The 23,801-nt window shown below is 35.7% G+C and overlaps 1 protein-coding gene and 1 non-coding gene across 3 annotated transcripts; one reads left to right on the top strand and one right to left on the bottom strand.

The window, feature by feature from the left end:
- Positions 1-1,195: 1,195 nt before the first annotated feature.
- On the bottom strand, positions 1,196-23,581 carry LOC114906444 (eukaryotic translation initiation factor 2 subunit 3-like). Of its 2 annotated transcripts, none has more exons than XM_029241246.1 (12): positions 23,480-23,581; positions 22,821-22,884; positions 21,577-21,704; positions 21,365-21,486; positions 14,121-14,215; positions 11,859-12,017; positions 10,815-10,949; positions 8,947-9,041; positions 8,542-8,686; positions 7,410-7,579; positions 5,687-5,859; positions 1,196-1,616 (listed from the first exon to the last, which is right to left on the bottom strand). In XM_029241246.1, exons 1-12 carry the CDS (start codon positions 23,546-23,548, stop codon positions 1,553-1,555), a joined length of 1,419 nt encoding a protein of 472 aa, XP_029097079.1. In that variant the 5' UTR covers positions 23,549-23,581; the 3' UTR covers positions 1,196-1,552. The 2 variants fall into 2 exon arrangements, with proteins under 2 accessions (XP_029097079.1, XP_029097080.1); XM_029241247.1 differs by having other exon boundaries at positions 10,881-10,949.
- Positions 11,459-11,563, top strand: LOC114906640. Its single transcript, XR_003796463.1, has one exon. It is a non-coding gene; the product is annotated as a U6 spliceosomal RNA (small nuclear RNA).
- Positions 23,582-23,801: the final 220 nt, after the last annotated feature.

Raw genomic sequence — 23,801 nt, 5'->3', positions numbered from 1 at the left:
AAAAAAGTCTTAAAAAATGAAAAGCTCTTGAATGACAAATTTACAAAGGTTTATCTCACTGTCAAATATAAACCATGGCACCCAACAACTGGAAAATACAACTTCCAAAAGAGGCATGTAATTTCATGGTTAAGGGTATAAACTGTGGAGCCAGATTATTCATGTTTGACTTCCAATCCTTTACTTATTAGCTGTGAGACTTGGGCAAATTTCTTATCTTCCTTATGCCTGTTTCTTCAATGGTAAAATAGTGATAACTGTACCCAGCTCAGTGGAACTTTGTGACAAATTACTATATATAAAATGGGACAGTGCAAAGCACAAGCAAAGCACGCAATAAATGTGTAGTAGTGGGTTTTTTTTTGCAGGCACAGGTTAGATTGTAGGAATTCTTAATATGAATTTATGAAAGGACTCTAGGGGCTCTGTGAGACTACTGAAATCACACGCAAAACTTTAGACTTGAATGCAATTTTCTGGGAGATAAAACTGTTTTTGCGCTTAAATTTATGACCTATCTGCCCCAAGAGCCTAAATGTTAATACTGTGTTTATGCTTTTTTAAAAATAATATACTCAATATTGGAAAATAGTTAAGCCTCCCAGGCTATGATATCTCAAATTATTACTTTTTAAACATAACTGGCTAGTGATCAAGTCAATTCAATGTATGTGGGCTAAGAAAAACAGATTAAACACTTCCTTTGGCAAACCGCTTATTTTTATTTTTGGCAAACTGCTTATTTTTATTTTTGGCAAACCACTTATTTTTATTTTTTTCAAATGCAGATTAAAAGCATCAATATGTCAATTTTGATAATCAGTAACTTCTAGTGAGTATTTTAAGAAAGAAAAATACTTGCTACTTGATAGAAAACAAAAGACTAGTATTAGAATCCATGTTATAATTATATAAACTGAACAGTTAGGATAAAACATAAAATTGGTTTAAGCTTCCTATGTTTCAGTCTAGGAACACAGTAAAGGGAGGGAAAGGTTTGTGCATGTAAATGGGCACCTATGCTCTAAAAGGACAATTTAATTTGAAGCTAAATTGTTCTAAATTTTAAAGAGAAAGCAAAATAAAATATGGCATAAAAAGGAAACCTAGTTTTGAAGGAGACTGTATCTTCAGGTTTTGACTGGTACAACAACCCTTCAGGCCCAGAAATACTCATAGACAAATCATGAAAAAATAAGAGAAAAACTTTATTTCAAACAGGGTCAGTGGTATGTATGTATGCTATAGAAAAGGCTGGTTGTAACAGCAGTTTCATTTCAAACCTGAATTGATGCACAAATGTAACAGTTTAATGATCAAGTACTGCTAAAATATGGATTAAATCCATCAACATGCCAATTCTGACATCTGTTATAGACACAATTATTTATTTTAGTAGTAGAGGCTAATTTTTATCAGAAGAAAATAAAAACAACCTTACGGTTTCTACTAATGTAATGAACTGTATCCCCAGTATTGCTCTGAAATTATACCACTAGGCTGCTACGAGAAATTTTAACTTCATCCAAATGTATTATTTAACTGATAATCTTCAATCATCATCTACTGTTGGCTTGATGGTTACTCCTCTTCTTATCTGACCCCAACCAATTAAACTGAAAAATGAAAATAAAAGAAATCATGAATTTTAAATCCATTTCATTAGCATTACTATAAAATGTTGATATATCTAATTTTACTACACTCTCCTCTAAATTCAAACTTGTTCCCATAACATGTTCTATTAAAAAAAAGTCTGTATGTTACCTTCTTAGATTCCTAGAACCTTACACATGGATTTTCGCCATCAGGAATGACAAGAAAAGCAAACAAGAAGTTTCTGTCACACATATGCTCATGTTTCTCTAAAAAAATATACCTATCCATTCAGAATCAGCAAACGAGCATCTCAGTTCCCCCAATGAACAATGCCAATAGACAAAACACATCAACTTAAATTAAAAACAACAACAAAAGAAACCCAACTCATTATCAATTCTTTTTTCCTTGAAAAATGCCTCTTTCACAGCATCTCAACAGATCATAATGGCTTTAAAGGGAAATAAGAGAAAGAAGTGAAGAACTAGAATAGGTAGTCTATAAACAGATTACTCTCAATAGCAGAGGGATCAAAGGCCCCTCTAGTCAACAACCAGACTGGATTGATACCACAACTTTACTTTCTAGAACAAAACCCACCTAAACATGGGTAAAAAATACAATTCTAAAGAATATAAATGAAGAAGAAAGTTAGCAAAAATGGGGAACTTGAAGGTTCCAGATATCTGTTCTCCTATAGAACCAAGTAATTAACATTCTGAAAAAGTATTTTTGTGGATCTGCAGCAGCCAAGCATATGCCCAACAACAAAAAAAGCCACACGCAAGATAGAAAAAAAATTTGTGTAATTTTGCTCACCCAGTGCAGCATAGCCAAGAGGAACCCAACCAATTCCCAGTTCCTCCCATGGGACAGAAGGGAAAGAAAAGAACTTGTTTTCCAAGGTCTAGTTTGTCTGGGGGTTGCTCAAGGGACTAGTTTCTGTCTTGTCTGACTCTGAGTACCCGGAGAACTGTGGCATGGTTGCATCATCAGGTTGAAGACTCCAGAAAGCGGCAGTGTGAGACCAGGTGAGTAAAAGCTTCAGAAGGACTGCAGACTAAGGGTGCCTGGGGAACAAAGGATTATGAGCAGAGAAATACAGTAAAGTGAGGTCACAGAAGAAGCAAGGGTGAGACTTGAAGAAACTAAGACATATAAAGCAGTTGTCTACATGAAAATATTGGACAAAAGAACACAGCTCCAGGGAAGATGCACACCCAGAAAGGCCTGAGAAGACAATAAACAGTCACACTCGGTTGATTAGTGAAGATTTTTTCCTTCAGTCTTCAAAGACTGTAAGAGATGGCTTCTTTTCCTTCCTTTCAAATGCCCCATTTTAAATAAAAGATCACAGGTATACAAAGATACAGGGAAACATGAACAAAGCCCCTGCAAGAGAACAAAATAAATCCCTAGATACTAAACCTAAAGATGCATAGGCCTTGGACCCACTTGAGAAGGACTTTAAAACAACTGTCTTAAATACTTCCAAAGAGCTAAAGGAGAAATAGAGACCTAAAAATATAATGAAAATGATACACAAACAAAAAGAGAATTTAAACAGAGAGTTTATACAAATAAAGAGAAAAAAAAACTAAACAGAAGTTCCGAAGCTGAAAAATGCAAGGACAATTGAAATACTCAACAGATTAATAAAACAGCAGATTGGAATAGTATCAGCAAACAGACAACAAATCTTGAAGATAGGTCATCTGAAATTATTGAGTCTGAGAAGCAAAAGAAAAAACAAAGAAAAGTAAACACCAACTGAAGTACTTATGGGACATCCAGAGAACCAACACATGCATTATGGGAGTAGCAAAAAAAGAATAGAGGGGCAGAGAGTTTATTTGAAGAAATAATGACTGTAATAGTTCATGAATATATATAAGAAGCTCAAAACCCTCCAACTAGGATAACCCAAAGAGAAGTGTATCAAGACACACTGTGATCTAACTGTCCAAGTCAAAGACAATGAGAGACTTTTAAAACTGCAAGAGAAAAGACAGTCAGTACATATAAGGGAACTTCCTTAAGATTATCAGTAGACTTCTTAGCAGATAACTTGCAGGCTGAAGGACAGTGGCATGATATATTCAAAGTGTTACAAGAAAAAAGCTACCAACCAAGGATACTATCTTGAAAAACTGCTTTCAAAATGAAGAAATGAAGCCTTCCACAGATAAAAGCTGAGTGATTCATTATCACTATACCTGCTTTTAAAGAAATGCTAAAATAAGTCCTTCAAAAGTTGAATTGAAAAGATAATACACAGCAACACAAAAACCTATGAAAATATAATGCTCACTTGGTAAAGGGAAATACACAAATGTAAAAACCTGTATATTTAATTCTGGTGCACAGAATCTAAATGACACAAATTTAAGAAGTAATGATAAATACAATATGCAAATATATAATTCATTTGTCACATCAATAGCATTAAGTGCATGAATAAATATTTAAAAAGAGTAAGGTACGGTATGTAACTGAAGCTAAGCTGTTAGCAGTTTTGAATAAAATGTTTTAGTGTTTAAGTTTTTTTATGTAATCCAACAACAACAACAACAAATCTATAGAATATACACAAAGGAAAAATGATGGGGTGAAGTCATAAGAACATAGGAACAGGGAATTCCTGGTGGTCCTGTGGGACTCAGCACTTTCACTGCTCTGGGCCCAGATACAATCTCTGGTTGGGAAACTAAGATCCCACAAGCGAACACAAGAATGAAGCGGAGGGCTTCCCTGGTGGCGCAGCAGTACAGAGTACGCCTGCCGATGCAGGCGACATGTGTTTGTGCCCTGGTCTGGGAGGATCCCACATGCTGCGGAGCGGCTGGGCCCATGAGCCATGGCTGCTGAGCCTGCACTCCGCAACGGGAGAGGCCACAGCAGTGAGAGGCCCACGTACCGCAAAAAAAAAAAAAAAAAAAAAGAATGAAACGGAACAGAATCCCACTGGCCAATGTGGGTTATGAGCACCAAAATAAAAACAAACAGCAACGGATCATAACCCACTGTAAACAATAAACAGGAAAAGAGGAATGGCAAATGATAAATGTAGAGAAGCAGCACAGAGTTATGCTATCTCCAGAACAAAGCACAATTCAAGCAAGAATAATCAAGTGGCAAAGGGGTAGGCAATTTGACGAGAAGCAGGCTATCTGCAGTCTTAAGGGTTCTCGTCATAGGCTTCATTAATCCAAGCATAAAAAGAGAAACTTTACAAAAGAAAAATCAGATGTCTTGACTGTATGAACAAAATTAACCTCACCATCTAGGTGCAGCCAGATATTCTGTGCCCTTGAGATTCCTGATAAAGACATAACACAAACTATATAGCATTTTGGTTTATAATAAATAACCTAAATCTAATAAGACAAAATTCAAATTGAGGAAGAGTCTATGAATTAACTGGCTTGTATTGTTCAAATGTCAATTCATGTTCAGACAAAAACGTTTAAAAAAGTTCCATATTAGAGAGACTATAGGAACATGAAAAGGAAATGAAATATGTGATCCTGGGGTGAAGCAAGAAAAATTCAATGAAGTACAATGGTGAGACAGATGACAAAACTGGAATGAGGAGTTCAGGTTTTTGTATTTTGTCAACATTAAAAGTTTTGAACTAGCTGTATAAGAGAATATCCTTACTCTTAAGAGATACACGCTGAAATATTAAGAACTCCAGGTTATGCAACCTACTCAGTGGTTCATAAAAACTAAGGTGTATGCTTATGTATGTGCACATGTAATAATATGAATGGTGTACATATATAAAAAGTCAAAGAAAATGGAAATATTAATTCGGAATTGTTTGATTTTATATAGATTCTGTCTGAGATTAAAGGAAAGCCAGTTGCAATACCTGGAGTAAAAAAGTGAACTGCAACTTTACAAATCAGTGCTGGAAATATAGATTTTAGTGATCCAAATACACACCTGAGAATTAAAGCCATGAGAACCACTGAATTCAAGGACAAATGTGTTTGTGCGTGCCTATACATCATTAAGAACTAATATACCAGAAGAAAATGTGCCGTTGCTCTTGAATGAAAGGTGGACAAGTTGACAAACTTACCGCCAGTGTTTCTCAACTCTTCGGCTAAGGGCTATTTTTTCTCCCACTTCTGTGCACACAGGATTAGTGAGAACTATTTTACCCAAATCAGCCTTTACTGCACTAACTCTTCCTCCTGTTGAAAGGGATCCTATGTTCACCATAAGCACTTCATTCTTAGATAGCTTTTGCACCTAGGGAAATAAATTAAGAAAAAAATCCTTAAATAAAGGAACGGCTTTCCAAAATGAAGTGAGAATTTACCAAATACTCCTAGAAATAAACTATGAAGGAAAAAAATTCTGCACAAATTACATTATAATGGGATTTGAACTATATATGTGTCCAAACAAAACAAAATGTTAGTTATTTGGCACTTACTGAATATACACAAGGTCTAATTCTAAGCTACTTAGTATAGCATAGATCAGTCAATGAAACTCTTAAAATTTTGAAGAGACTTGCAGCAAAAGGAATGTACAGGGACTTCCCTGGTGGCGCAATGGATAAGACTCCCTGCTCCTAATGCAGGAGGCCAGGTTTCATCCCTGGTCAGGAAACTAGATCTCACATGCCTGCCGTAACTAAGAGTTCACATATCACAACTAAGGAGCCCAAGTGGTGCAACTAAGGAGCCCAGCTGCTACAACTAAGACCCGGTGCAACCAAATTAATTAATTAATTTAAATAAAAAAAGAAAAAAGAAGTTCAATATTTCTTGAAAAGTGCAGCAAGACAAGAATAACAAAACACATAGTTTATAGTGGGTTCTGAAGGCCTAATTCCATTCATGTAATGTTAACTAGGTACTTAAACTTCCTGGCCTCTATAAAACTGGATAACACCTACTACCGTAATTATTAACTGTTACACTGCCTACTGCTGTTGTCTATACTTACAGTCTCATGTCAAAATTCAGACCAGTGTTTTTAAGGGCTTCAAGTTTCATTAAGTCAGAGGGTAAGAAACATAAATATTAAAGGAACTCCAAAAAATTGACATGTAAATTTTATAAGCACTTAATTCACATCCAGAACAATTCCTTTCACATGACCATTGTTTTTTCCTAACATAAAAAGGACTTTACAATCACACATACAGAATTTTGAGTACTGTATGGATTGATACTCAATCTTTCAAGAAACAAAGGTAAAAATTTTAAGCAACTCATCAACCAATCCTAAGGCCTAAAGAAAACGTGGAGAATAGAATCTGATAGCAAGAAAGAGATACAAAGAAGACTTAGTTACTAGAAAAAGCCCAGTGTTAAAAAGTTAATATAAGAATTCTATATCACTCTTTTGCCACCTGTTTCTCTCCCTAAGCTTATTATATCATCAGTATTTTAATGTCAAAACATGTATTATGGATCTCATTCCTTTTAAAATGTCATTTTCCTACTGCTGTTTAAAATAACTCTGAAATGAAACTGCTGGGACACTGTTTGCACACTTAAATAAGTTACAAATTTATACTTTCCAAAAAAAGGTTAAGTGCTTATTTCTGTGTATCTTTGCCAACAAAATCTTACTTTTTAAAAAAAAGTGTATTCTAGAAATATTAAGTCTTTGTAATATGTGCCACAAACACTTTTTTCCATTAAAAAACAAAACAAAACTCTGGCTTGGTTTATGGCTGGTTGCTACAAAGAAACTTCCAGATTATACACCTTTTCTTTGTTTGTAATTCCACTGTGTAAGACAATGAAACAACTGGTTGAAACATCATACTTTGTCTCATTTACCTTTGCTGCTTTTTTGTCTCCTTCTGTGCGTACACCAAGAAGTCGTCTAAGTAGGAAATAGGAAATTTCCAATTCTGTGAAGATCTCAGGTAAAGCACCAACTGCACCAAGCACCTGCCCCACCATTCTGTCAGCCCGGCACAAAGTGGGGTCAATTTTTGTTCCAACTCCTAATACATGATATAAACATTACATATTCCAACTTGTTTTTTCTTAAAATGTTTGTAAAGTTAGTCAAACCAGTACAACAAGTCTCTACAAATTCTAACCCTGTTAACTCATACCATGTAACAGCTACGTAACCAAAATTCCTAATTAAAATCCTTGCTTTATCTAAAAATACAAGAATGGGAAAAAGTGTTGCTAGAAATTCAAGACTAAAAAAAATCTTCTTGATTTAAATTATAAAGAAAAAAATTATAAAGGTAAATGAGATATCTGCTTACCTCAAAAGAAATTTCATTTAATAAGATATTGTTTTAATAAAGATTGAAAAGTACGAAGTTTGTAATGTTTACTTCAAGTTATGTTTGTACATTGATGCAATAAAAAGTTACAAGAAAATGTTCTCTGAATGTCCCTATTCCTAAACAAACAAAAACACCAACCAAACAAAAAACTGCACCCACATCATATACAGAAAACAGGCAAATTTATAGGCAACCTTCTGTTCGTAAAAATTTACATAAAAAGCAACCAAGAACAGTGTAAATAAAAGAGTATAATAATATATTCAATATTAAATCATAAAAACCTCGTTACTGAACTTATTCATGAAACTAAAATGTATTCTTTATATATAAAAGTATCCCCTTTTCCCCACCCCACCCTGTGGCAATGCACGACTTGTGGGACTTAGTTCCCCAACTGGGGATTGAACCCAGGACCACAGCAGTGAAAGCATTCAGTCCTAACCACTGGACCGCCAGGGAATTCCCTAAAAGTATTTTTCAACAAACATAAAAAATCATTTTATAATGTATAATCAACAATTCAACTACATGTATACCTCCCATCCACTCCTTCATATTCAGTTAAAATATCTAATCAGAGATACAGACTCTCAGATAATCCATTTCACACAAAGTGACATGAATAGCCACTATCAAAAGAATGTAAGTGAAATCCTTACCAATAAGACCCCCTGGAGCAGCATACTGAAGATCATTGTGTTCCGCGAAAAGTGATACAATTTTGGAAAAGATTGGTTTGCACATGAGTTTTCCTTTACTATCTTTGGAAACAATACCAGGTCTGACTTCTATCTCCTGGCCCACCTGAAACATGCAAGTGAGTAATCAAAATATGTGGGGCAACACAGTTACCATTTACATGGTTAAGAGTCCTAACTGGTAGATTGCCAAACACAATAACCACTAAATTATCTAGCAATTACCTAAAAGATATATATGCTTTAAAGACATACTTAAAACATAAAACAGGAAACAAAACAGTAAGTGTTTTTAAAGTTAATTTTGAGATTTTGTTTTTACCATATTTTCCCCCCTAGATAACAAGAGTTCAAAATCAAGTTCACCTTTAATACTCCTTTTAAAATACTACCACCAGCCACACCACCTTTAAGGTCATCAACTTCACAGCCAGGTTTGTTGACATCAAAGGACCTAATAACTGGGAAGGGGATAAGGAAGAAAGGAAAGAAACCATAAGGCTCATCATGTTATTTAAATTAGATGTTTATTAAGTTAACTTACTATTTTTTTTTTACAAAAGTAGCCAATTAAGATCTACACTTCACAGTTGAGTTTGTGGGGAAATATCATTATTCCAATGCTTACCGTGCTCTTAACTATTGGAAAAATGAAAATAACTCGATCAGTTAAGTGACATGTTTAAGCTTTATCTATCTTTTGGAGTCTAATGTGACTGTTACAAAAGAAAAGACAAATAAATACTCTTTATGTATACAGTTAAGTGAAGGGATGACTGTTCTGGGCTGAATTATGGCCTCCTTCCCCACAGTTCATGCTGAAGCCCTAACCCTTGGACTCAGTACCTCAGAATCTGACTCTATGTGCAGACAGGGTGTTTAAAGAGGTAATTCAGGTAAAATGAGATCAGTGAGGGGCCCTAACCAATCTGACTGGTGTCCTTATAAAAGCAGGAAATTTGGACAAAGAGGTACCAGGGATGCACACACAAAGAGGAAAAATCATGTGAGAAAAACCATCATGTGGCCCTCTGCAAGCCAAAAAGGAGAGGCTTCTGGAGAAACCAAATCTGCCAGGACCTTAATGTCTGACTTCTGGCCTCCATAACTGTGAGGAAATAAATTTCTATTGTTTAAGCCACCCATTATGTGATACTTTGTTATGGTAGCCCTAGCAAACTATTACATTGGTCCTCACATACAATTACAAAAAGAATTAGCTATGAAATTAATCTCCAGAGTACAATCTTAGTCATTAAAAAAGACTATACAGGGACTTCCCTGGTGGTGGAGTGGCGAAGCCTCCGTGCTCCCAATGCAGGGGGCCCAGGTTTGATCCCTCAGGGAACTAGATCCCACATGTGCCACAACTAAGAGTCCACACGCTACAGCTAAAGATCCTGCATGCTGCAATGAAGATCCCACATGCCACAAGTAAGACCTGGAACAGCCAAATAAGTAAATGTTAAAAAAAAAATAGACTACACATGCACATATGTTTATGTGACTTTATGAACAAAAAGAGGTTTGGAAATATACATGTTATCAGTGCTGTGGGACTGAATTCTTTTATATACTTTTACATTACAACTTACGTAATAAAAATTTAGTTTTAAAACTACAAAATAATTCTAGGACTATGTAACTTACAAAAAGAACAGTGACACTTAACGAACAGTGTGCTTCAGAATCACTCAAAAGAACATTCTCCAGAAAACACACAGGAGGCCAAGAAGAGTGCCCAAAAGGCTGAAGTTTTCTACAAACTGTGCGCAAGAACCACAAACTTAATGTAATTACAGTTTTGGTACTGTAAGCTTAAGGTAAAAGGAACATGAAAATCTTCACCAGAAGTATGGTGAAATCATTTGTACAGAAATTCTAATGTCCTGTTTCTGCCTAAAACATTATCTCCACATAAAGAACACTGTATTAGTCTAATCTCAATTACATAATAAAAAAATTAATGTTCCTATTTTATTCAGGAGTCTGTTCCCAACCAATGTAGCACTACCAATACAATCTTAGAATCAATCTGTCTTAATAAACTTTCATTCACTCCACTGAGTTCAAAATGGAATGTTGTCCTTGGTTTTCATAAACTCAATACTATTTTAAAATTCAAAAAAGCACATAAAGACTTCAATTTACTATTGCCTCTGTGTCCTTAAAAGCAAATCAACAATGCATAAAGACTGAGTCAACCGTTAAAGGCCAAAAGGTTAAGTCCTTACCAATAAGTCGGGGCTCTGAAGTAAAGTCTCTTAGAGGTACTGGAATTTTATTAACGATATACTCACAGACAACTTCAATATTATATTTCAGCTGAGCAGAAATTGGAATAATAGGAGCTCCTTCTGCTACTGTACCTATATGACAAAATTCAGAAAGATCCAAATTTGTCATTTTTACAGAATTTGTCCATAGACTACTAAAGATTATTACATGGATATCCAGACATAGATATACAGATGTCAGCAAAATATGCCATGCTATCATCCTGTTTAGAAAGATGACAGTGTTTTTTCTCTCTAATTAAATGTCAATCAAGAAGTCAACAGAATGGACCAAATGAGTTTTTATAGACACAACTTTTCCTTTTCTTTACCACATAATCTGGCTAATAAAGCCAGCCTATCTAACAAATAAAAGAGAAGTCAAACGTAAAAAATAATTTGCATCGTGTCTTGCCCCAAATGAAAACAATATGTTTTACAGAAAGGGACACTAAAGATTAAAGAAAGCATTGTCAGTTGCAGTTTGGGAAACAGATTCTCAATGAGAGTCTAAATAATTCGAAAACACACCAACATATATAAAAAAGCCACTTTCATTCATTTTACTATCACTGGGAAAGAATTTTAGAAACATCAGACTGGTGCTCACTTTGACAGCACATATACCTAAACTAGAATAATACAGACAATATTAACATGGCTCCAATGCAAGGATGACATGGAAATGTGAAGTACTCCATATTTTTATTATAATAATCAATCTGTTATACAGTTAAAAAAAAAAAAAGCAATGTGTTTCCATTTGAAAAAAGCCCACCTGGTAACCTTCATAGAATATAACTTCTTTTCTATCTAATATGTGCTTTAAGCACATCAAACTCAGAAACAAATTTCACTGCTTCTATAAACTGGCTAAAAGCAACAAACGCCTTAAGTAGTATAGAGAAAGAGGGCTCAGTAACCTACCCACAGATTCACTTCATTTTTGATAATTAAATTCTTAAAACTTGATTCATGCATTTATTAATTGCAGCTTCTTACCTTGTACAAATGCAAGGATCTGTTCATACTGTTCTTTAGCCTGACTTTCTTTTACCAAATCAATTTTGTTTTGTAGAATCAAAATATGCTTCAGTTTCATAATTTCTATGGCAGCCAGGTGTTCAGAAGTCTGAGGTTGAGGACAGGATTCATTACCAGCTAAGTTGATTATGAAGAATTAAAACACAAAAAAGATGAGTAATAAGAATTAGTTCTCACCTAATAGAGACTTTAGGATTCTTAAAGCAAATTCCTGGACACCAGTGTCAAGTGTCTTTGTGTGCACATTTAAATTCAATGACAGACTGCTCTGGATTCCCCAGTTTTTTGGCTCCTATTCGTGGTGCTATGCACAATCCTTGGAATCAGCTAGTTTGGCTTCTTTCAGACTGCACTAAAGGCTTTTTACTCAGGCATAACACATGCCCCTCTGGTTCTGTGTAGTCTTTGGGATATTCTGGCTCCAGAATAGTTAAGAGTAGAAAAGTTGCTTAATGTAGTCTTATGAACAATAATTAACCAACCACAAATGTAGACAACCACAAAAATGGCTCAATGATCCCCATGTCTGGCATTCACACCCTTGTGAAATCTTTCCCTTTAAATGTGGGATGCATCTAATGACCTACATCTAATGAAGATAACACTGCAAAAGAGATGGAACGTCACTTCTCAAAGTAGGTTACAAAGACCCTGGCTTCCAACCTGGAAGTTCTTTGTTTCTCTCAAACAAAGATCCATCACTAGGACAGATGGGAAGCTTATGGAGGCCCACGTGAGGAGAAACCAAGGCATGACTGAACTTTAAAAAGTGTACTCTCCAGCACGAGACAAGTCTTGAGGTAACAAGTCTGCATTCTGCTGACAGATGGCTATAACTTCATGAGACCCTGAGCCGAGACAGCAAAACTCCTGAGCCACAGAAATAGTGATTAAATGTTTTTCTACTTACTACATTTTGAGGTACACTGTTACATAGCAATAGACAACAAACACAGCTATTCATTTTAACAAAAGGGAAAAACACTACCTGCAAAAATAACAACGTATTATAAAGTACTGTGTTTTGTCTAGTACCCCAGTGATCATCTCCCATCTCCTTGTTCCAAACCCATTCTGAATGCTTGTTGAAAAGCATAGCCTTATAAAATAAAGCATTTGGCCTTGCCCCAAAAGAGGTCTAGTTCTTGCCTTTGGGCTTCTTGAAGATAAGCCATGTCATCTCTGATAGAAGTGTCCTTATTCAGGGCAGGAGCAGACTACATCAAATCTTAAGAGTGAGGCTGCTATACTTGATAGCCTTAAACAGGCTGGCCATGCCAGAAACACCAACCATGGGGATTGAAGACATGAGGTCTCTGCTGATTTGAAGATTAAAATCAACCACATGGGCAATCAATCACTCATATGTATGTAATGGAACCTCAATAAAACTCTGAACACCAAAACTGAGGTGAGCTTCCTTGTTGGCAATATTTCACGTGTAATGTCACATAATGATACCAAGAGAGTAATCTCTGCCTCCGCACAGAGGACAATGGAAGTTTCATGTTTGTAACCCTCCTGGCCTCTGCCCTTTGTGTCTCTTCCTTTGGCTGACCTTAATTTTGCACCTTTCCCTATAATAAACTGTGATTGTGAGTAAAACACCTTTCAGTGAGTTTTTTAAGTCTAATAAATTATCAAATTTTAAGGATGATTTACAGAAGTCCCTGAATTTGCAATTGGGTGTCAGAAACAAAAGCGGTCTTGTGTGGAGACAGTGCTCTCTAACTTTACACTTGACCCTAAAATTCATGTAGTCTCCAGTAATAAAATCTCTTGACAGCTCACAGAGAAAGCACAAAAAACTTCCCAGCTCTGAAAACCTTCACACACCTCTTGATTTCAGCATTTCACATGAATGTGCATCTAAAAAACACCATTATGTCAATATTGCAGTGGAGCGCTCAAAAATATTTGAAAAATACCCTTCTCCCCACCCCCTCATACTACTATATTAAAAATCCTAAGATAGTAAGAAAATGCACTGTTGTCTTACAAATATATATTTTTCCCTCACTACTCTAAGAATTTCACCAGACATAAGCCCCAGTTTAACTTGCTTAGTATTTCATGATTGCTGGCAAGCAGGCATGGATACTAATTTGGATGACCAGTTTATTCTCATTTATGGTCATTAGAGACCCTTCTTCCCCTTTAAATATTCCATGCTGGATCAGCTCCACACTAATTTGTCAAACCAATTCTGATGTTATTTACCTATTAACAGAAGAGCTGCATCCATCACTGCTGCACCATTCAGCATAGTAGCCATCAAAATATCATGGCCAGGACAGTCAACAAAGGAAACATGTCTAATAATCAAGAAATAACAATCAGCTTTAAGATCAACTAGCATTTAAACATGCAAGTTGCAGACTTCTAAAAGTTGAATCACTTTGAAAGAAATTAACCTTGCTGCAAAGTGGCTACAAAACATGATGCTTCCAGAATTTTGAAATGACACTACCCGTTTGAAATTAAAATGACTGACGATACGTTCCAAAGCAGATAAAATTAACTATATGCAGATATAACTTACCTAAAGACAAGGCTGTAATAAGCTTGGGATAACTCCCAATCCAATCAAAGTGAAAAAGACACTGACTTTATAGAGTGTATAAATAGGAATAATAAACTAATAACAATAATAAACTGGGAATATTCTTGATTTGAAAGCCAAACAATGAATTATAAGAAATGTGTTTATTTGCCTACCAAATACAATATCCAAATCTTTAGACCATTGTCTAGTGGGATTATTTATTTTCATCTGTTAAGTTGAAAGCTGTATGTTATAGTCCCTTTTGGACATGTTCACAAATATTATCTCTGGGTCAGTAGAATGTCTTTTGACCCTTCCAACAGATCTTTTGCAGAGCAATATCTTTTAATTTTGATGTACAACAACTTACTAATTTTTTTCATGGACCGTACCTTGCCATATCTAAAAACATCAGAGCAAGTCCCTTGTCCAAAAAATTTTCCTACATTTTCTTTTAAAAGTTTTTATGGTTTTATCTGATCCATTTAATACTCAAATGTGTCTATATTTCGAGCATGCACTCAAAATGTATGAGTACACACAAACATCAAAAGAAAATGTACATTTTGAATGCAAGGCATTATATTTAAAACTAGAATTATTTTTAATTGTTCCATCACCTGTTTGTTGAAAAGCCTGTTCTCTGCTGAACTGCTTCTGCACCTTAGTCAAAAATCAGTTGGGACATATTGGAGTTGGTCCATATCTGGGTTTTCTAACTCTGTTCCACTGATCTGTGTCTCCCTTCACCAGCAATACCTAGTCTTGATTACTACAGCTACATACACTTTGAAGTCAGGCAGACTAACTCTTTCTATTTTACTCTTTACCAAAATTGTAGCTATTTAATTTCATCTCTCCAAATAAATTTTAAAATAACTTTATATACACCAACAATAAACCTTGCTGGAACTTTTTTTGTTTTTGTGCAAAACTACTGTATTTACAAAAATGGCACAAAAGTGAATTCAACAGTCTATGCACATGCACACTTCATTCACATCTTCAACAACAAAAGGTATTCTAACACTACAGAACTGAATAAGAATACTAGCTTCAACAGCAGCTGTTAAGCACTAGAGTCACATAAGTTACACCAGAATGGGCAATTATTGCCCAAGTAAAATTCTATTGTTAAAGCTGAAACAGATTTAAGGCCATTCAAGTTCAAGCACAGAATACAAATCTTTTGAAGCCCCTTCTATTTGTGTTTGAAATATGTGACCTTTCTTCTAACTTGTGGTCTTAAACTTCTGTTTTACAAAATCCAAAAGGAAAATACAGAAGAAATCAATAAAATAGAGGTTACATTAAATAAGAGTAACATACAAAGCTATAATTAAGATGAATTAAAAAAGCCAAAACATTAAAATTGTAAAACTTGCTTGTTACTTTTTGGAACCAGCCCTACACTGGGAATTAGGTAATATATACAATTATTCTCAAGTAGATTACTTTACATTGCTCTAACATGTTCTTTTCATCAGTGCACTGTTAAACTAATCAAAACTCTACACATGTATATTCCCTTACACACACACTACAACTACCTGCAAAGCCATAACTCTCAAATGACTTAGTGAGTGAAAGGAAATAAAAAGCGGAGAAGTAACATATTAAGGAGAAATAATGGGAATTAGAAGATTCACACAGTTCAGCTCTTTTAATCAGCCAGCCCTTGCTGGCACTTTGATAAAACTTGTATTAAACCTGTATATCAGTTTAAACAGAATTAGCATTTTATTCTCTGGAGTTTCCAATGTGCGAACAGAGTATATCTATTTAGATTTTCTTTGACTTCGTAATTTTCACAGATTTTTGCATATATGTTCATGGGAGATATTTTCCCATAGCTTTCCTTTCTTGTAATGCCTTTTTCTGCTTTTGGTATAGGGTAAAGCTTTCCTCATAGACTTCCTCTGCTTCTATCCTCTAAAGAGATTGTGTCTTCCATCTAAGTATTTCATCTTTTTGAGACTTAAGTACAGCAGTTTAAATTTTGCTGTGTGTACGTCCATTGCTGGTACACAGAAATATAATCAACTTTTGTGTGTTGACCTGGTATCCTGCAACCCTGCTTATGAAGCAAGATTTTTTTCTCTTTCCAATCTGTAACCTTTAATTATCTTTTCTTAAAATAATTTTATCTATGCAAACAAAAACCTTGCTAGGATTTTGATAGGGATTGCATTAAACCTGTATATCAACTTGAGCAATCTGAATAGGTTTATATCAATTACAGAAGTTCAATCAACAATTAATAGCCTCCCCAAGCAGAAAACACCAGGCCTAAATGGGTTCACTGGGTGAATTCTACCAAACATTTAAGGAAGATATTACACCAATACCCTACTTGCTCTTTAGAGGATAGAAGCAGATGAAACATTTCCTGATTCTATGAGGCAAGCTTTACCCCAATGCCTAAACCAGACAAAGACATTACAAGAAAGGAAAACTAATGGAAAATATCTCTCATGAACATAAATGTAAAAATCTTCAACAAAATATTAGCAAATCTAATCCAACAATGGATAAAAGAATTACATGCCACAACCAAGTGGGTTTTAACTCAGGTATACAAGGCTGATTCAATACCTGAAAATCAATTAATGTAAGCCATCACATCAACGGGTTAAAGAAAAATCACATAATCAAATAAATGCAGAAAAAGCATCTGACAAACTCCAACTCCCATTCATGAACTCTCACCAAATTAGGAACAGAGGCTAATCTCCTCAAGCTGATAATGAGTATCTACAAAAACCCTACAGCTGATGTCATACTTAATGGTGAGAAACTCAATGCTCTCCACTAAGATTAGGAAAAAGCAAAAATGTCCCTTTTTACCAATGCTTTTTTTTTTTTTTGCGGTACACGGGCCTCTCACTGTTGTGGCCTCTCCCGTTGCGGAGCACAGGCTCCGGATGCGCAGGCTCAGCGGCCATGGCTCACAGGCCTAGCCGCTCCGTGGCATGTGGGATCTTCCCAGACCGGGGCACGAACCTGTGTCCCCTGCATCGGCAGGCAGACTCTCAACCACTGCACCACCAGGGAAGCCCCTACCAATGCTTTTGAACACAGTAATGGAAGTCCCAGCTTGTATAATAAAAACAAAAGAAAAGGAAATAAAATGTATACAGATTAGAAATGAAGAAATAAAACTGCCTTTGTTTGCAGATGACATGACTGCCTAGGTAGAAAAATTGTTAAAGGAGACAAAAAAAACTCCTGAAACTAATAAGTAATTATGGTAAGACTATAGATTTGAGGTTAATATATAAAAGTTAATCACTTTCCTAAATAGCAGCAATGAACAAGTGGAATTTGAAATTAAAAACACAAATCATTTACATTAGCATCCCCAAAAATAAAATACTTAGGTATAAATCTGAGAAAATATGTATAAGATCTATATGACAAAAACTACAAAATTCTGATGAATGAAGCCAAAGAACTAAATAAACAGACAGATATCCCATGTTAATGGGTAGGAAGACTCTACATTGTTAAGATGTCAGTTCTTTTCAAACTGATCTACAGATTCAATGCAATCCCCATTAAAATCTCAGTCAGTCATTTTGTGGATATCAATAAACTGATTCTAAAGTTTATATGCAGAGGTGAAAGTCTCAGAAAGGCCAACACAGTACTGAACAACAATAACAAAGTTAGAGGACACTAGGCCACTTCAAGACTTAGTATAAAGGTACAGTAATCAAGAAACTGCAGTATCTGAAAAACAGTTAAACATATTAATGGAACAGAACAGAGACCCAATAAACAGATCCACATTAATAGAGTTAACTGATCTCTCAAAATGGAACAAGGGCAAAGACAGTCTTTTCAACAAATGGTGCCTTACCAACTGGACATTTACATGCAAAAAAATGCATCTAGGCAGAGACCTTGTCCCTGGTAGAAAAATGAGTTCAAAAGGATCACAAAACTATAAAACTCCTAGAAAATAACATATGAGAAAACACAGATAACCTTGAATAAGGTGATCACTTTTCAGGCACAATACCAAACCACAAAAGAAAAGAACTGATAAACTGGGCATCTCAAAATTTGAAATTTCTGGGAATTCCCTTGTGGTCCAGTGGTTAAGAACTCTGCGCTTCCAACGCAGGGAGTGTGGGTTCAATTCTTGGTTAGGGAACTAAGATCCCATATGCCGCAAGCTGTGGCCAAAAAAAATTAAAAAAAAAAAAAGGAAAGGAAATTTCTGCTCTGTGAAGACACTGTCAAGACAATGAAAAGGGGCTTCCCTGGTGGCACAGTGGTTGAGAGTCTGCCTGCCGATGCAAGGGACACAGGTTTGTGCCCTAGTCCGGGAGGATCCCACATGCCGCGGAGTGGCTGCGCCCGTGAGCCATGGCCGCTGAGCCTGCGCGCTCCGCAACGGGAGAGGCCACAACAGTGAGAGGCTCGCGTACCACAAAAAAAAAAAAAAAAAAGAATGAAAAGAAAAGCAAACTGGGAGAAAATATCTGCAAAAGACATATCTGACAACGAACTAGTACCTAAAATACACAAATAACCCTTAAAACTCAAAATAAGAACTGGTTAAAAAATGTGTTCAAGACCTGAACAGACCTAACCCCACTAAAGATATACAGACAGAAATTAAGCACATGAAAAGACACTGCACATCATGTCATCAAAGAAATACAAATTAAAAAAATAAACACATAAAAAACTGTTTGAATGGCTTAAATTCCTAATACTGACACCACCAAATGCTGCAAAATGTGGAAAAACAGCAACTCTCATTCATTAGTAGAGGGAATGCAAAATAGGACAGCCATTTTGAAAGAGTTTGGTGCTTTCTCACAAAATCAAACATCCTTTTACCATCTGCACCAACAAATACACTCCTTAGTATTTATTTACTCAAATCAGTTGAAAACCTATGTCCACATACAAAAAAAACCTGCATGCAGATTTATAGCAGCTTTATTCATAACTGTCAAAACTTAAAAACAACCAAGGTGTCCTTTTGTAGCTGAATGGATACATATGCTGTGATATACCCAGGGAACAAAATATTGTTCAGTGGTATAAAGATATGAGTTACCAGTTACAAATTGATATGGAAAGTAAAGGCATACTATTAAGTAAAAGAAGCCAATCTAAAAAAGCTAAATACTGCATGTTTCCAACTATTTACTATTCTGGAAAAGGGAAAACTATGCAGACAATTAAAAAAATCAGTAGTTGCCAGGGGTTACGAAGGAGGGAAAGATGAATACACAGGATACAGAGGATTTTTAGGGCAGCAAAACCACTCTGTATCACAGTATAACAATGAATACATGTCAAAAACTTTTGCAAATGCACAGCATGTAAAACATCAAGAGTGAACCATAACGTAGACCATGGACTCTAGATCATAATGATTTGTCAAAACAGGTGAATCAACTGTAAAAAATATACCACTCTGGTAGGGAATGCTGAAAATGAGGTAGGCTATGTTTGTACACTGAGGATGAGAAATCTTCTGTACCTTCTGCTCAATACTGATTTCAATCTAAAACTCTCTAAAAAAGTCTATTAAAAAAAAAAAGAGAATGAACTACGGACATGCTCAAAAACCTGGACAGCTCTCAAAAATATTGTAATGAGTGCAAAAGTCAGTTTCAAAAAGCAATATATTGTATTTAATGTATACAACATTTCTGAAATAAGAAAATTATAGTTAAGATAACAATTAGTATTTCCCAGGCATTAAGAATAGTGGGGGAGAATGGAGCGATCTTTGTGTAATATCTGTTATCCAGAAAGTACTGGTGGTTACACGAATGGAAATGTGACAAAATAAGGTAGATGCATATACATACTTTATATCAACAGTTATTTCTTTGTTTTGATGTTATACTGTTGTTTGATATAGTACTATTAACTAGTAGGGCAAAATGAGTTAAAGACATGTAGGTCCTCTATGTTATCTTTCCAACTTCCTGTTATACTATAATTATTTCAAAATTAAAAATGAAAACATATGGAGCAGAGCTGTTGGAAAATGAAAGAAAGTGTTACATTTGCAACGATTAATAATTTTAGGTCTAGCCTGATCTTAATAAAAAAAAATTCAGCAACATAGAATATAGATTTTGAGTAATTTTAGTGTTTAAAATTTGTATGAAAAAAGTTTAAGAGATTTTTGATGTTTTCATAGAAAGTGTAAAACTGTAGTCATGTGAAGCAAAACAAATTGTTTAAACAAACAAACAATAAAACATTAAAGAAACCACATTTGTGTTATGAGAATGAAAATTGTCATTCAAAAAAGAAATTTGCTCAAGGGTTCCTAGTGTCTTGAAAGACTAAGTGAAATTGCCAGCCTAATTCAGGGCAGTCCAACGAACAAAAATAACTATGCTTTCAAAACTGTTACCATTTTCAAAAATTGAATATTCACATCCTTATGATCTAAAACTTCTTTGGGTAATTCTAATACCTACATGTGTTGGTTGGTGGACGTCAGCGTTCTGAGGAATCAAGACACACAAAAACATTCCAAATACGGATAGAGACAGACAAAAGTATTAAAAAGACATAATTAAGAAAGTCTTTGGTCTCCTCTGAAGAAAAAGAAACAAAGGAAGCCTGGAAAAAAAAAAAAACCCACTAAATGTAATTATTTTATTCTGGTAATTCTTTATAGAACCCACATGTACATATTTTAGCTTAGATTTAAATAGCTGGCCTCTCAATTTCTTTTTCTAGCTTTAAGTGCATAACAACAAACTTAAAAAAGTAATTAGTGACTACTGTAAACTGTAAATTTCTTAGCTAGAAAATGTTTTGGCAAAAATGCATCTGTATCAAGCTTAGGTTTGAATCATTGTTTACATTCTCAATTAATTTGTTCCATGAGCACAAGACAAAAAAGTGTGTTTAACACAAAAATGATCACCTGACGAGTTTAAAGTTCCCTTTGGTCCCTGGAATGTCTGTAGGAAACTCATCAGGTGTACTACTTCCACAAGATCTATAACATTCTGGTCGAGGACAACTTCCATCATCAAGTTTGTAAATCTAAAAGTTTCAATGAAAAAACTGAATTTGTCACTTGCATATCTAAAAATTCAAGTAAAATGATTTGTCCTTCCACAGTATACTATGTACCTTGGCATTAGCATATCCAAGCTTGATTGTAATATTTCTTTCTAGTTCATTTTTGAATCTGACAGTGTGAACTCCAGAAATAGCTTTTACAACAGTAGATTTTCCATGGGCAACATGACCAATTGTACCTATAAAAACCAAAAAAAATTAATTTACATGCATTCCATTACACCAAATATTTCAGTAAAGTTAGAAAAACAAAAGGCATAACTCATTGTAAATACTTCAACCTACAAGCACCAGTGATTTCATTTTCCACCTCCATGTATTCTTTTCAACACAAAACTTTTTCTGAAACATGACCAAAAATAACTTTCCATGTACCTGAAAACTTTATTTAAAAACCATACTTAGTGTAACATAAGCTACTCAACTTGTTATTACTCTCAAAAAGAGTAGTTCACTTGAAATAAACATTCATTGAAAAACACAAAATTTTGTATAATTAGAAACTTGCCACTATTTTTGTGTGTGTGTGTGTGTGTGGTACACGGGCCTCTCACTGTTGTGGCCTCTCCCATTGCGGAGCACAGTCTCCGGACGTGAAGGCTCAGCGGCCATGGCTCACAGGCCTAGCCGCTCCACGGCATGTGGGATCTTCCCGGACTGGGGCACGAACCCGCGTCCGTGTATTTTGATTGAGGTAAACATACATGAAAATCCCATAGCGGGGGGAAAAAAGAGAAGGAATCCATGAAAATTAGAAAACAACATCAGTTTAATTACAAAAATTAAATACATGTTAAGAATGATACAACGTTTTACAATTTTTTCATAACTGTAGATAAGACTTAATAGGTTTTAGTGCCAATACAGATGCTAAAATATCTGAGGTTTATACTCAATTAAGTTCTCTTCAAAATTACAAAAGTGTCAACTAATAATATAAATAAAAGATTATTCTAATAATAGATTAGATATCAAATAAGACTTTTCAAGCCCTGTTAAGGGCACTGTTCTTAAAATAATCCTGTACAAAAAGCATTTTCACCTCTTATTTAATCTTCTGCTACACATGCATATACCTCTACGTATATCTATGCCTTCCCATTCTAATGGAGAGCACTGTGTTTCCCAAGAAATCGAGCAGGTGCTTGCTCTTAAGGGCCGAAATCTATTCCTTATACATCCGAATCCTCCTATAATTCAGTTAACGGAAAGTGAAGAAATCAAAAATCATCATGGAAAAGCGACCAAGTCAGTCCTCCAGAAAGGTAACACTCTATGCAATAATTTATGCTTACCTATATTAATTGTGGCTTGTCTGCTGATAACTTCGTGCGAGAGTGGAGTCAACCTGGCAACGTCCTGCAATGAAACATTTTAGTTTAAACTACCTAACAAAAGACAAACCAGAACTTAGATTTCACGTTCTGTATCTACAGCTTGCCACCATCTACTCAGCGCTCCACTGCTTTCCGAAAAGTATCTTTCTTGTTAAGGCATTCTTTATTCCAGAGTCATAATCTTAGGGCTAATAAGTCCTAAAAGGCCTTTATACTTACAAAAGAGACTATTATTTTCACTAACTCTAGAAGATTTGGAAGGCCGGAGTCCCAAACTTCAGGAGAATTAACACCAAGGACAGTGTAAACAGTTCCTTCCCATAATTAAAGATGCTAACACACTCTTTTTCCAGATCTTCAGAGGAAAATACCTTAATGGCACTTAAAACTATGACTTTCCAGCCGAAACCTTCGGGGTTTCCAGGTCCCACAACCTCATCTACACCCCCATGCCCAAGTCGCAGCCCTGCTAGAGCGCTCCTGAGAAAGCCCGGGCTCGCGTCTCCTTCCTAACCCAGGCTGCCGACAGCCAGGTATTGCCATGACTCAACGCCTCCCGGAGGCCAGGTTATCCCCACTCCTGAGCTCACTCCAATCCACCTAGAGGGAAGCCTTACCAATGTGGCGAGATCCTGGCGAGAAAGATGTGGCTGTCCCGAAGTCACACATGCCTCGTCTCCCGCCATCTTGCCAGAAAAAGTAAGTCATCCAGATGACTGCCTGACCGTTCTCATGCCCTCTTGTGCGGGGGCGGAGCTGCGGAGGCTGGAGGACCGACTAGGTCTCACGCCGGAGAGAGGAGGATGATTGATGCTCCAGAGAGGTCGCTGCGTGAACTTATTTCGCCTGACTTTACACATTACCTGCAGGAAGGCTGACGACAAAACGAGAGGCAAAGTTTAGGGATGTATTCGTAGCAGACCTTTTGGATATTTGTGC

The sequence above is a fragment of the Monodon monoceros genome, unplaced genomic scaffold (genome assembly GCF_005190385.1).
Source record: "Monodon monoceros isolate NGI ecotype Baffin Bay Population unplaced genomic scaffold, NGI_Narwhal_1 Super_Scaffold_22, whole genome shotgun sequence".
Classification (NCBI taxonomy): Eukaryota; Metazoa; Chordata; class Mammalia; order Artiodactyla; family Monodontidae; genus Monodon; species Monodon monoceros.
This window is presented reverse-complemented; position numbering and strand designations above follow the sequence as displayed.